The sequence below is a fragment of the Electrona antarctica genome (genome assembly GCF_951216825.1).
Source record: "Electrona antarctica genome assembly, chromosome: 12".
NCBI lineage: Eukaryota > Metazoa > Chordata > Actinopteri > Myctophiformes > Myctophidae > Electrona > Electrona antarctica.
The window spans coordinates 19,815,530-19,829,699 of record NC_136793.1 but is presented as its reverse complement, the minus strand read 5'-3'; the positions used below and the strand labels follow the sequence as shown (position 1 = coordinate 19,829,699).

Here is a 14,170-nt window from a genome sequence, read left to right as displayed (position 1 = left end):
AGCTTCGTAGCGGGCCTCGTTGGCCCTGTCTGCAGCTGCCTGGGAGGAGACCGTGGCTGTAGTGCGGCTACGAGGAGCCGGTATAGGCCGTGCTAGAGTGGGGCCTCTGGATCGAGCGTCTCCTGTGCGCGGCAAAGCTGGGGTGCTACGTGCAACCGGACTGTAGTCCAGCCTTTGCCTCGGTCTGGCCCGTGGAGGTTCCTGGGTGTAGTCGTCGAGCCCGGGGTCCTCGTAGGATTCCGGAGCATGGCCGTCTTTGAATTCGTACTTCTTGTAGAATTCCTCGACGCGCCTCAGTCTTCCTCTCAGGAACCTTACGTCCATTGTTCCACATTTAGGGCAATGGGATAAGTCCTCGGTATCCAGAGCGTCGCGGGCATGCTGTACGCCGAGGCAGTACAGACATACCTGGTGATTGTCGGTGCCCGACATCGTGTTGCCGCATCCCGCCACAGCGCATCTCTTCTGGGGTCGTAGAACAATGCCTCTGCGGCGGCGTCTCGCGGCGGCGGCGGACTCCTTCGACGGGGAATACATGCTGTCGCTGGTAGTCTTCCGTCGTGAAGGGGTCCAGGAATTAGCTGACTTCGTGAAAGGGCGTCGGTGGCCGCTAACGTGGAGAAAGCTAACTTGCTAAGGGCTTCTCGGCCGCGTAGCTAAAGGTGAAAACTAGGCTAGTGAAAGGGCTTCTTAGCCGCGTGAAACTAGCTAGCTAACGTTGAAGGAGGAACCCTCGTTAACAAACCGCGGCTGCGGTGCTAAGCTGGAGCTAGCTAGCGAGTAAGAGGCTTCGTAGCCCCCGAACGAGCTAGCTAACTAAAAAGGGTAGAACCTTCGTGGAGAGAAAAGCTAAGCCAAAAGTAGCGGGCGTCCTAGCCCAGAAACGAGAAGCTAGCGAGAAAAAAGGTAGAGCTTTGCTAAGCTAACCGCTAGCGCGGTGCTACGCTGTAGCTAGCACTAGCCTTTTAGTCTGAAAAGGCGGTCTTTTTAAAATTGTTCTAGCTAGAACTTACTCAGACCGTGGAGCTTTGTTTCTGCAGAGTTTTTCGTGAAAAGTTTCTGTCGGAAGAAAGTCTAGGTATTAGGGAACCTTACGGTACTCGAGTTTGTAACTCTTGTCCGGTTTTCAAGGTATAAATCGCCCAAAACACTTGACTCAAAAACAGAAGCCTGTCCTAACAGAAGGAAAGCGAATGAAGACGCTATGACGTAGGCGCTCACTACATGCTTCGAGAAGCAGGGCGTCTGACGTCATCAGTCTTAAACCCGCAGTACATACATGGATTAATATGTACTGCGGGAGTATATTAATGAAGTTTCTGCCCTTTTGCTCCGCAAGGGAAACATCCCATAGAGTGAAGTATTTCGTGAACGAATACTTAACAAAACCTGCCTATCTGACCCACTATCTTGCAGTCACTCCTCTCTGCCTTCTCATCTTACCAGCAGCTACCGTATAGCCTTCTACTACAAAGAGAGCAGAGACCTTTTCAGACCGTGACACCTGAAAAAATAATATTTGAACTGGGGACCCCTGGTTACGTGAGGTTAGGGACCCCCCCCCCCCACCCTAATAAGCACTTGGAATAGAGCGTATGCACATGACATCATCATCAAACCCGGAAGTTATGCGGGAACGTCTACTGTGTGGCAAAAAACTCCTTTCTGGCCTTGACAGCCCATGGATTCAAGCAGAAAAGTTGTATTTGATTGCATTAAATGACGTTAAACGACATTAAACTCACTTTTTCACTCACGTTTTCACTCGATTTGCCACTCATTATAAACATTTTAGGTATTTAAAGAGGTAATTAAATCGACACTTCACTGTCATCTGCAGGGACCCCCCCAAAATGACTGGAGTCATCCATCAAATCCGATTTATTTCTCAAATCTGATCTTTTGGCCTGACTGATGGTTATTTTATAATTAACCTAATTACTAATGCTAATAAGAAAGGACTGTATATATTATAACTTCGATAGCAGAGCAGGAAACCCTGAATGTAGAAATACTTCTGAAAGTAATCAGATTACAATTGGTGCTCAATCATAAAACCCAGGCAGGGAGCATCTAACATGCAATTTACAAAAATGGTTATAAACCTTTTAAATTATTAAGTTAAGAATTAGCTTTAACAGGAATACTTTTTAGGAGAATGATCAATATCCATATAATACCTTAACTAGGAAATACTTTTAAATAAATACCTTTAAATACCCAAAAGATGAATAATTGAATCCACAAGAAAGAATGGAATGTCCAGTCAGAAGCCTCCATGATTTAGCCAATTCATTTTAGTTCGGAGAGCACAAAGAATGAGTCCACATACAGCCAAATTACAAAATGTCTCTCCCCGTGTCACCAAATGGACACGGTTTATATATAATTTTAATCAAGATTGGGAAAGCGACACAGAGTTACGTGTCATTGTCAGAACAATGTTGGGACCGGTCATATCCCGGCAAACCAGGAAGCATAATGCACATACAGTGGACGAATATAAAGTTTAAGACATAAATAATGTTTAGGGGGAGACATGAAGTCTGCCTCGCTACAAGGTCAAACAACAGTTCTCACAGATACACTGGGTGATCTGTGGCAAACGGGAGAAAAATAATTCTTTATCTACATGCTGGCTGGGGGAGAAGTGACATGTAAGATCAGTATGCTGGACATAGGGCACCCCAGATTTATAATTATGCAGAGCACATGTAAACTCCATCCTACAAACAATTAAAGTCTTAATAATTAAAAATGATCCATCACCGACCATTCACACTGCATTCGCAAGTGACCAGATCGGATCTGTCATAGATCTGTGTGTTCCGACTGGCAGCGAAATCCAGCCTGAATCAGATCTGTGCCACATCCAGATTGGAATCAGATTTGTTTGAATAAGTCTAAACACAAACAAGTCAAATACACGTCGCATGGAATTTGATTTAGACCAGGTTGTTGCATGCAGGTTGAGATGGATCTCCTCAAATTAAATTTGAATCAGATTTGAAACCACCTCACCACCATTTTGTAAAAATCGGATTTCCATGTGAACTGTTTGCATTTAGACTTATTTAAACAAATCGGATTTTAATCTGGATGTGGCACAGATCTGATTCAGGCCAGCACCACAATGTCCATGACCCTTGACTTCATTCCTTTCAATTCCAAGCATGTGCTCCAAGCTGGCCACTTGGCTAGATCATCTCTGGCGTGTGTGTGGGCCATCAAGTCATCCGCATAGGGCAGGTCCCATGTAGTCCACCCCTCACTTCCCTCAATACCACATCCATCCCAATGGCAAACAGCAATGGGCTGAGTACTTATCCCTGATGCAGACCGACCTTCACTTCAAACCCTTCACTGTCTCCAATTCCCGTTCTGACTATACTGTACATGCTCTGCTATTATGTACTAAATGTTGAGTAAAAATCACACCCGTGTGAAATGAGGGGTGCTCTTGTCATCGTACATACATTTATGTTGTTATCATTTAACCATGATACAATGTTTAAAATCAGAATGCCTGTTGCCTGTAATTGGTTAATTGTGGCCAATCAGAATGCCTGTTGCCTGTGATTGGTTAGCTGATTTGCTCGTTTACGTATACTTTTCCCTTCAATGTCAATGGCGTTTAATGTTTTGATGTTTAATTTACGTCATAAAATGCGGACATCTGACGTCATTTCTCCGTTCACCATCTGTCAATGGCAAAACTTGAGACGGGTGGGGACAAAAATGTGCAGACATTTGACCGGAATTCTCTTACCGTGGTCAATGGCAAATCTTGAGACGTGTGGGGACAAAAGCTGTATAGAAGGGGCTAGCGCCCCTTACAAATTAATTAATAATAATAATTAATTGAGGCTTATGTTAGAATTTACTAATGAAAACCATGGGGGCTGATCGGGTCTATCCAGTGAGCCAGTGAAACTTGGGAGACCCCATCAGCCTAACACAAAGCAAAGCACCACATGGAAGTTTTGGAACAACTACCACCAGATACTGTCTCTCCTTGCTATTCTTACCCGCCTGTGAGCACTCATCCTTGGCATAGAGGCCACTGAAAAAAGCAGCTCTACAATCCCACCACATTTGGCCCTTAACTAGGTATATTCAGTGATTTCACTTGAAATATCACTTATTTTTTGTTTTGTTGTGATAATCCTCCCTACTATAGAGTGTGCTGACCACATAAGGAGTTCCTCCCTGTCCACAGTTAACCCCTGGGGGTCAAAAAACCTTAGGTTTCGTTTTTGGCTAGGTGGCTCAGCCTTCATCCAATCAGGATAGAGAGGGGCCTTCTGCCAATCATGATCGAGTGGGGGCAGGCCTTGGTGTATGTGCTGTTGGCCTGCCGCGTGTCCCCCCACTGTAGTGCGTGCATGTGCACGTCTTGTTACCGGGGCGGACCGGGGGGTTTTCCAAATCACTGAATGCTCCTTTAACTTGGTTAAGTAATAGTGATTTCATCATTAATTAACAGGAATAACTTATGAATAGATGCATGAGTACATCATTAATTAAGCAGCAATTATAAAATCAACCAGCTCCTATAAAACTGGACTCAGTGCAAACACTCATTGTCAGTTCATACTGTCATGGATGCAGACAGAGTGGTTGAACCCAAGTGCAAAGTCACAACAAACACAATTTAATAAAGAAATAGGCAGATCTTACACTGAAATGCAGGTAGGAATCAGGCAATCGAGAATGACAATGACATGCAGGTTATGGGCTGGGTGTCGTCTGGGGGGCGGCCGGGAGGCTGGGACGAGGAGGTGTCGTCTGGAGGCTGGCCGGGAGGCCGGGACGTGGCAGTGCCTGCATATGCGGAGCTGCAGGCACTGAACGTGGGGCTGCAGGAGCAGACACTGGAGGCGGAGCTGCAGGAGCCGGGGCTGCAGAGGGCGGAGCTGCAGGAGCCGGGGCTGCAGCGGGCGGAGCTGCAGGAGCCGGGGCTGCAGAGGGCGGAGCTGCAGGAGCCGGGTCTGCAGCGGGCGGAGCTGCAGGAGCCGGGTCTGCAGCGGGCGGAGCTGCAGGAGCCGGGGCTGCAGCGGGCGGAGCTGCAGGAGCCGAGGCTGCAGCGGGCGGAGCTGCAGGAGCCGGGGCTGCAGCGGGCGGAGCTGCAGGAGCCGAGGCTGCAGCGGGCGGAGCTGCAGGAGCCGGGGCTGCAGCGGGCGGAGCTGCAGTAGCCGGGGCTGCAGTGGGCGGAGCTGCAGGAGCCGGGTCTGCAGCGGGCGGAGCTGCAGGAGCCGGGGCTGCAGCGGGAGGAGCTGCAGGAGCCGGGTCTGCAGCGGGCGGAGCTGCAGGAGCCGGGGCTGCAGCGGGAGGAGCTGCAGGAGCCGGGTCTGCAGCGGGCGGAGCTGCAGGAGCCGGGGCTGCAGCGGGCGGAGCTGCAGGAGCCGAGGCTGCAGCGGGCGGAGCTGCAGGAGCCGGGGCTGCAGCGGGCGGAGCTGCAGGAGCCGGGGCTGCAGGAGCTGGAGCTGCTAGCTGGCTGTCAGCTGGCTGAAAACTACCAGGCTGAGTGCTAGCAGACCGAAGGGCGGGCTTGGAAGCAGACAGAGACAGGGACTGCATCACTGGAGACCTACAGGTGCTCACTGGGTAAGAGATGAACTGGAGATGGCTGGCTTGGTGGCTTGGCAATCCAGGGACCTCCCAGAGCTAGGCGGGTGCCCATATATGGTTCTTTGACTTGAACAGGGTCAGAATAAACAGGAAGCTTCACACGGCTGCGAAAATATGAAAACAAGTCCACATACTCGGTCTTCTGCTGGTCTGCAACAGGGCTGGTGGGTTACATCACTCCAAGCTGTATAGAGTGAGGGGCTGGCTGGGAAGCAAGCTGTTCTCAAAGTCATTAAGCCTCCTACGGTCAACATCCAAGTGGGGAACAAAGTGACTCACCCATGGCCTCTCTTTGAACCACTGCCGCAGAATTGAATTCTCCTCCTGAAGTTTAGCACGCAGGTTAAGGACAACTTAATTTTTTTTCAACCAAGGTTCATGTTTTAGGTTGTTATTAGAGAAAGTAAAAGGTGAGTAATTTTTTTTTCATTTGCTGCTTTCTTTAGTTTTAGGGATTTTAGCTGTTTTTGACAGGGGGTGGGGGCATTCGAGCACAGGGCTAAAAATGTATTTCTTTACAAAATGTTATAGCGATTTCTTTTTTTATTCTTTACTATAGTCCTACTAGACCCCAAGAAATTACATTTGGCCACAAAAGATCACGGGATCTACTGAATGTGTCAAACTGGCATATTGAGCCTATGACACACAGTGTGACTTCACATTCAGTAGATCCTGTGATCTTCTGTGGCCAGATGTAATTTCTTGGGGTCTAGTAGGACTATAGTAAATAATAAAAAAATAAATCGCTATAACATTTTGTAAAGAAATACATATTTAGCCCCATGCTCGAATGCCCCCGCCCCCTGTCAAAAACAGCTAAAATCCCTAAAACGAAAGAAAGCAGCAAATGAAAAAAAATTAACACTCATCTTTTACTTTCTCTCATAACAACCTAAAACATGAACATTGGTTGAAAAAAACTAAAGTTGTCCTTTAAGTGATCCACATGAAGATGATCCACAACATTTTCAAATTCCACAACCTTCCTCTTGAATAGTTGTAACTCTGCTGGGTTCATATTTGTGGTCAGTTCATACTGTCAGGGCTGATGAGTTGATGGCCGGCAGGTGCATCAATTGAGTGCGACGAGGTGATCACAGACAGGTGTGCCCAGGCTGGAAGCTGGGACTCTGGGAGGAAAGCCGACGCACACACACAGCCACAGTAAGCCCACACAGAGCCATAGACTGTGTGAATTTGCTCCATATAGAAATTGTGACCCTTATATTAGATATACTCTATACGAGATACTATTTGACAGAGCAGAAACATTATTGCCTTGATGCATGTAACATTAACGAGCGTCAACTGGACACAGATATGCACCTCACCTCTGCAGTGCTGTAAACCCCTGATGACAACAGGGGTCATGCAAATTGTCATAAGCCTGCTTGGATACTTTTACAACAGACATAATTAATTAGAAGCCTTTTCATTTCTTTATTCCAGACACAGAGCAATCATGGCTGAGTATAAGCTTGAGGTGTCAACAGGTGACCAGCCATTTGCAGAGGCATTTACATTAGACTGCTGTCACTGCATATATGTCACCATAATTGGAACTGAAGGAAAGAGTAAACGCACAAATTTGGACAATACTATTGCTGGAAAGGTAAGCTTAGAGTCATTGAAACTTTAAAGGGATGAGTGTTGATATTTTGAGTGTTACCATTTACTTACTAAGATCTGCCTATTTACTTTAAGCCAGCCCAGCAACGTTGTCATTTTGTCAGCAATGTTGTTTGGAATACATGCATCCTAAATTTGTGTTGAAGTACATTTATCTGCATTGCTCAACAGATCTTCAACAAGTTTCCCTGACCATTTTTTCCTATTTTTCTTTTATATACAGGAGTGGAGCTACACTGTGAAAACCAGTTTACATCTCGGGCAACTTCTATTGGTGAAACTGGAGAAAGATAACCCTTTTAAGAAAAGAAAAGATGATGATCCGTGGTTCTGTTCTAAGATTGTGGTGACTACTCCAGAGGACGATGTCATCCTTTTCCCATGCTACAGATGGATATACGATAGGCAACAGGTAGAGCTGAGAGGAGGGAAAGGTATGTTCCAAATAAAATCAACACTATAATATACGGTAATTGTGGTCAAACATTCACTCCCATTTCATGGTGATGATTGATGAACTATTCGTTTTTGTCCTCAGCCATGAAGGCCTTTGAGGATGTTCATCCCCTTCTGACCGACCACAGAAAAACAGAGTTAAAATGTCACAATGACTTGTACCAGTGAGTTTTATGTGTGCACAATTATATACTGCAAGAACGGTTGTTGCTATACTGTGTCAAATGCTTCTATTGTCTTAGCTCTAGTTTTAAGCCTGAGGTATACCCTGACATATGACACGGTACAAATATGAAGTTTTTCATGCTGTCATTTCACTACAGGTGGGGGACATGGTCCATTGGTCAAAGGCTGCCGCACATCGCGTCTTTTAAAGACAGTTCTGAGATCCCTGATGAAGCCTGTTTCTCAAGAGCTTTTGAATTAGCTTTTGAAAAAAGAATGACGTAAGTCCATATGGTTCAGGATCCCTACATATTATAACAAATAGACTTAGTAATGATGATGAAAAATAGTACAGTTTCTTCTTTTTCTTTTCCCAGTAATGTTGAACTCAAACTGAGGGGAATCTTTACTACTGAGCAGTGGAATATTGAAGCCATGAAAAAAGTTTTCTGGTTGAGAGAGACACCAATGTCACACTTGTCAGGTAGAAATGGACTCTAGTGTAACTCAATTCGAATGAAATACTCTTTAACCATTAGGAAACAGAAATGTATATGTGGTGTACAATACATTATAAACATTTACCAATTGTTACTCCTGTAGAGTATGTCTCTGTACATTGGATGGAGGATGACTTCTATGGATTCCAGTTTCTGAATGGAATCAACCCAAATATGATTCAGCGCTGCTTGGAGCTTCCTCACAACTTTCCAGTCACAGAGGAGATGGTGAAGCCCTTCTTTGATAGCTGTAGCTCTCTCCAGAGGGAGATGAAGGTATGGAGTGTATTTTGGCATATGCCTACTATTAATTTGGGTAGTTTCAATTAATTTGTCAATGCCCGTGACAGGCTGACAGTCGGGAAGTACAAGTATGCCATATCTATAATCTAGTTTCTTCTCTCTCACAGAAAGGCAATATATTGCTCTGTGACTACAAGGGATTGGTTGGATTGTCCACTAAGGTGGACAATGGTGAAGTTCTGCCTTTGACACCTGGTCTCTGCTTGTTTTACATGATACATGATAAACTGATGCCCATTGCAATTCAGGTATTTCACTGATGAGGTCATTCCGTTACTGTGTATAGTCACACTATGAGCATTATTGAGAAGGTTTAGAGCCTGAGGGTTTTTACATGAAAATGTAAAAGAAAGATCTTTCCTTTTATCTTCCCAGCTGACCCAACAGCCCTCGGAGCAGAATCCCATTTTTCTGCCCAGTGACCCAGAGTGCGACTGGTTGCTGGCCAAGTTGTTTGTGAAACATGCCGATACCATCTACCACCAGTTTGTGTATCATGTATTGAACACTCACTTTTTGGCAGAAGCATTCGCAGTTGCAACTCTGCGAAGCTTTCCAGTGATTCATCCTCTCTACAAGGTATAGTCATGAAGATCATGTAAATGACCATGCTGTATTTCAGACAACTCTTAGATTGATTTTAGAATATATAACAAACTGCTTTTTAACCAAAACAATTGAGTTTTGCACAATAAAACATTTGCATATTGTACCACCGTGTAGAAGAACATTATTCTGGGTTAGCGATGAATCTTTGACATGGTTCTTCTTCCTTCTTGTCTGTCCAGTTGCTGATCCCACACTTCCGTTACACCTTCCAAATAAATGTTGTTGCCCGCCAACTACTTCTTGCACCTGGAGGACCTATGTTTGGAGTAAGAATAATATTCACCTGTGTCAAACTTGAATTGCAAAACTACTTTGGTATGGGTCTGAGTCTGCGAGCACACCTGGCAGGGCGTTAGAGAACTCGCTAATGCTCTGGATCAGGGCTAGTTTTTCCTAGCTAAAAAAACAAGGTGCTCTTGTCAAAGTGCCCAGAGTTGAAAATATTTAATCTCTCAACCCAATACAAATGCCAGACGTGAACGTGCAGCACAAAATAGATGCTCATGGCATTCTCATTGAAAACAACTCATAATGCTAAACAAACGGGAAGAAACGCCTTGGTCTACACTCTACAAAGCCCCTAACCTTGTCTAATGCTAATAATTTATATAGACTTCACTAACACCAGATGGTATCGGTGAGTTCATGGGAAGGGCTCATTCTGAAACGACCTACAGCTCGCTCTGTCTGCCAGAGAACATCAGAGCACGAGGGCTGGAGTCTGTCCCAAACTTCTACTACAGAGATGATGGACTGAAGCTGTGGAACATCATCAACAGGTGATCATTAACCATTGACCTTCATTGAACCAAGCACATTGGCAAATAATCTCATTTAGATTGCAGCTTGCAACTTTAACCGTGACTCTTTAGAAAGAAAGAAAGAAATCCAAACACTTCAGACAATATTTAGATGTATTATATTTTTGTGGTTCAGTGATTAAGTGTTAACAGACTTGCAATAGTTGCAGGGGCAGGAGGATGTGTTACACATGACATAGTCACAACCAGGAGCCACTTGATGTGATAACATGTTCTTGTATTGTTTGACTTCCTTGTTGTTTGTTCTCTGAAATGTATTTTATTTTTTGAAAGTTTATGAATTGAGGTTTTATGAGAATGATGAGCTTTTGGTGATGACACCAATATATATTTTTTTGTATGATGTTTATGGTATATAATCTATTTCATCTGCATTGAAATGTATATCACTATTAGGCCAGTGATATTTTAAATATTTGTCGTAATGCATCTTCAGCTTTGTAAAGGCAATAGTGGACCACTATTACCCCTCAGACAGTGACGTGTGTAGAGACTCTGAACTCCAGGACTGGATCAACGAGATATTCACCCATGCCTTCTTAGGAAACGAAAGCTCAGGTATTAGTTTTCCTTCAATCAATCATAATGCTATTTATAGTAAACCACAAATCTATGGTATGATGTTGACAAACTAGATAACATCATCATTAGAAGCTTTGTTTATGTTGCATTTACAGTATGACGAACGCGTCAAAAGGCTGGGCTAACTCCTCCTAGAGGCTGTGCTTCTCCTGACACGGACTCAAGTGTTTGAACCGATTGATATTGTGGGTCTGATAGCAGGGTCTGATAGCTTTATTTTTGACTGGCCTTTTACCAAGGCCAGCTAATGAGGAAAAAGTGACGACTAGTTGCAGGGTCTGTTCATTGATTGATTGATTGAGATAATTGATTAATTGATTGAAATAATGAATCCAAAAGCTTAAAAATGTATATTGATCTAAACAGGGATTCCTGCAGCCTTTCACACTGTGGAGGAAGTGACCAGGTTCATAACCATGCTGATCTTTAATGTGTCATGTCAACATGCTGCAGTCCACCTTGGGCAGGTGAGATGAGAAATCAGTTAATTTAAATGTACCTTGTTGCAAAATACAGTGTTAATAGAATCCAGAAAACAAAATGATTTGGGGCCAAACACCTGAAGGGTGCTTTTTTTGTAGAACAATCAGACATTGTATATTACAAATTAAATGACATATGAACTCTCTCTTGTCCCATTTACACTGGTAGCTAAATCCAGCCTGTATCAGATATGTGCCACATCCATATAGGAATCTGATTTGTAAGTCTAAACACAAACAAGTCACATGGAATCTGATTTTTACAAATGTGACTTGAGCCACATTCAGTGGTTTCAAATCTGATTCAAATCTAATTTTAGGAGATCTGTCTCAGTCTGAACGCAGTAGCCTGATCTAAATCAGGATTCCATGTGACTTGTTTGTGTTTAGACCTATTTAAACAAATCAATCTGGATGTGGCACAGATCTGCTGGATTTGGCTGCCAGTCTGAACACAGATCCGATCTGGTGATTTGCAAATGCAGTGTGATATGAAGATCATATTTGAGAAATGAATCAGATTTGCTTGGATGTGACTGCATGCAGTCTAAATGGGGCCTGATGAGTCTGTTGGTTGTCCCTGCAGGGAAGATGCATGTGCTTTGCTTTGCATGTAATTGTGATTTGTTTTATATGTGCATTGTCTAATCTCAATTTTAGTTTGAATATGGATGTTGGGTCCCAAACTCCCCTCTCCTACTGCGTAAAGCTCCTCCAACCATGAAGGGACAGTCTAGCATGAAGACGTTTTTTGAGACACTTCCGACAGTTGGACAGTCAGTCCCATTCCTGGCTTGGGTAATCGCCAAGAAATACGAGGACTCTGTAAGTTTTACTAGGCAATAGTTGAATTATTGCCATTATTAGCTGTGACTGAAACCTTGTTCCTAAACCCGTTTGTTTCGTTGTTTTCAGTGATGGAAAGTGACTAAGTACATTTACTCAAGTACCGTACTTAAGTAATACATTTAGGCACTTTTACTCTACTTGAGATTACTGTATTTTAATCTTTCAATACTCCTCTTTTTTTACTCTACTACAATTATTTGAAAACTGTCATTACTAGTTACGTTCTCTTTTTAGATTCTTAATACAAAACACACATTACCCACAGAATACCAAAACGCTGATGTGGTTTCAACTTGTTCAGAATGCATGCAGCTAGAAATTTAACCAAAAACTAAGATGAGACAACACATACCCCAGTTTTAGCCTCATTACATTGGCTTCCAGTAGATTTTAGGATTGATTTAAAAAAAAATCCTGGTTTATATGGTGGCCTGCTTGAGGTGCCTAAAGGGATGGCAACTAAAACATGGTGAGGCAGTTATCTGCTTCTATGGGCCAACAGCCTGGAACAAGCTCCCATTACAGCTTAGACAGGCACCCTCTGTAGACATATTCAAAGCACAGCTCAATTAAGACTCACCTCTTTACTCTTGACTTTAGTTGAGTCGTTAAACCTGTTTGTTCTTACCCATGTGTGTGTTTCTATTCACGTTTGTCATGCCTGTTTTACTGCAGTTTTTTGCTCTTTCTTTGCTATAGCTTTTTGCTGTTTTTAAGCTCTTTGCTATTGTTTTTTTGTTACTGTACGTGTTATTGCTTGCTTTATTACGTTTGTGTTTTTATCTACTTTTGCCCTGTGAAGCACTTTGTGTTGCATTTTATGACCTGAAAGGTGCTATATATAAAAGTTTATTATTATTCCGATTACCTCCCCACATAAGCCCCACATAAGCCTATGTTATTCAGTGTATTTTAAAATAGCCGATCAACAAGCTATTTTGGAAAGATAAGTAGCATTTTGAATACCCCTTTTACTTGTAACAGAGTATTTCTACTTTACTTAAGTAACAAATCTGAGTACTTCTTCCACCTCTGATTGTTCCAGCTTTTCCAGATTCCCCTGGGTTTCTATCCTGATGAACACTTTGATGAGCCTGCCCCAATGCAGATGATCAAGGAATTCCAAGCAGAGCATAATTCCAAGCAGAGCTCTCCTTCCTCAGTGAGACTACGTTTGTCATGCCTGTTTTACTGCTGTTTTTTGCTCTTTCTTTGCTATAGCTTTTTGCTGTTTTTAAGCTCTTTGCTATTGTTTTTTTGTTACTGTACGTGTTATTGCTTGCTTTATTACGTTTGTGTTTTCATCTCCTTTTGCCCTGTGAAGCACTTTGTGTTGCATTTTATGACATGAAAGGTGCTATATATAAATAAAGTTTATTATTATTCCGATTACCTCCCCACATAAGCCTATGTTGTTCAGTGTATTTTAAAATAGCCGATCAACAAGCTATTTTGGAAAGATAAGTAGCATTTTGAATACCCCTTTTACTTGTAACAGAGTATTTCTACTTTACTTAAGTAACAAATCTGAGTACTTCTTCCTCTGATTGTTCCAGCTTTTCCAGATTCCCCTGGGTTTCTATCCTGATGAACACTTTGATGAGCCTGCCCCAAAGCAGATGATCAAGGAATTCCAAGCAGAGCTCTCCTTCCTCAGTGAGGCTATTGAAGAAAGAAACGAAGATCTGGTAGTGCCCTACAACTACTTAAACCCTACCGAAATAGAGAATAGTATAACTTTTTAGTCTGGGAGTAGAGCAAAACATTGCATAACTCCCTGTGACCCTGATGAAGACTGATATACATTTGTCATATTTAACCACCTAATAAAACGTTTTGAATCATTCTAGCCTGTTTACTTCTTGGAGACCAGTGGTGGGAAAAGTATCAATACTGCAAGCAATGTAGAAATACTCTGTTACAAGTAAAAGTCAGGAATTCCAAATTTACAAGTACATAAGTAATGTTATCAAAATGTACTGAAAGTAAGTAGAAAGTACACATTATGCAGAAGATCCCATTTCACAAGTTTTCAAATGTATAAAATGTAAAACAAATTCTAATGTAAAAAATCATTCATTTAAATTGACGATATATATATAGGTCTGAAGTGGTTAATGTTTGTTTTGTCATGGGCCTA

At 43.0% G+C, this 14,170-nt stretch overlaps 1 protein-coding gene across 2 annotated transcripts; it reads left to right on the top strand.

Annotated features, from left to right (window-relative positions):
• The first annotated feature begins 6,664 nt into the window (after positions 1–6,664).
• Positions 6,665–13,879, top strand: LOC306933551 (polyunsaturated fatty acid lipoxygenase ALOX15B-like). 2 transcript variants are annotated; one of them, XM_079515812.1, is made up of 16 exons: positions 6,665–6,798; positions 7,084–7,246; positions 7,487–7,697; positions 7,802–7,883; positions 8,043–8,165; positions 8,262–8,368; positions 8,488–8,660; positions 8,795–8,935; positions 9,063–9,266; positions 9,476–9,562; positions 9,909–10,075; positions 10,554–10,675; positions 11,066–11,166; positions 11,842–12,006; positions 13,085–13,192; positions 13,587–13,879. In XM_079515812.1, the coding sequence occupies exons 2-16, from the start codon at positions 7,097–7,099 to the stop codon at positions 13,773–13,775; spliced, it is 2,130 nt and encodes a 709-aa protein (XP_079371938.1). In that variant the 5' UTR covers positions 6,665–6,798; positions 7,084–7,096; the 3' UTR covers positions 13,776–13,879. The 2 variants fall into 2 exon arrangements, with proteins under 2 accessions (XP_079371938.1, XP_079371937.1); XM_079515811.1 differs by having other exon boundaries at positions 13,076–13,192.
• The last annotated feature ends 291 nt before the right edge of the window (positions 13,880–14,170 follow it).

Bases quoted from the DNA above. Each gene is read 5' to 3' on its own strand.
- LOC306933551 (XM_079515811.1), top strand. From the start codon at position 7,097: ATGGCTGAGTATAAGCTTGAGGTGTCAACAGGTGACCAGCCATTTGCA. The intron at 8,369-8,487 runs GTAGAAATGGAC...TTACTCCTGTAG, and splicing joins ACCAATGTCACACTTGTCAG to AGTATGTCTCTGTACATTGG. The intron at 11,167-11,841 runs GTGAGATGAGAA...TCTCAATTTTAG, and splicing joins CTGCAGTCCACCTTGGGCAG to TTTGAATATGGATGTTGGGT.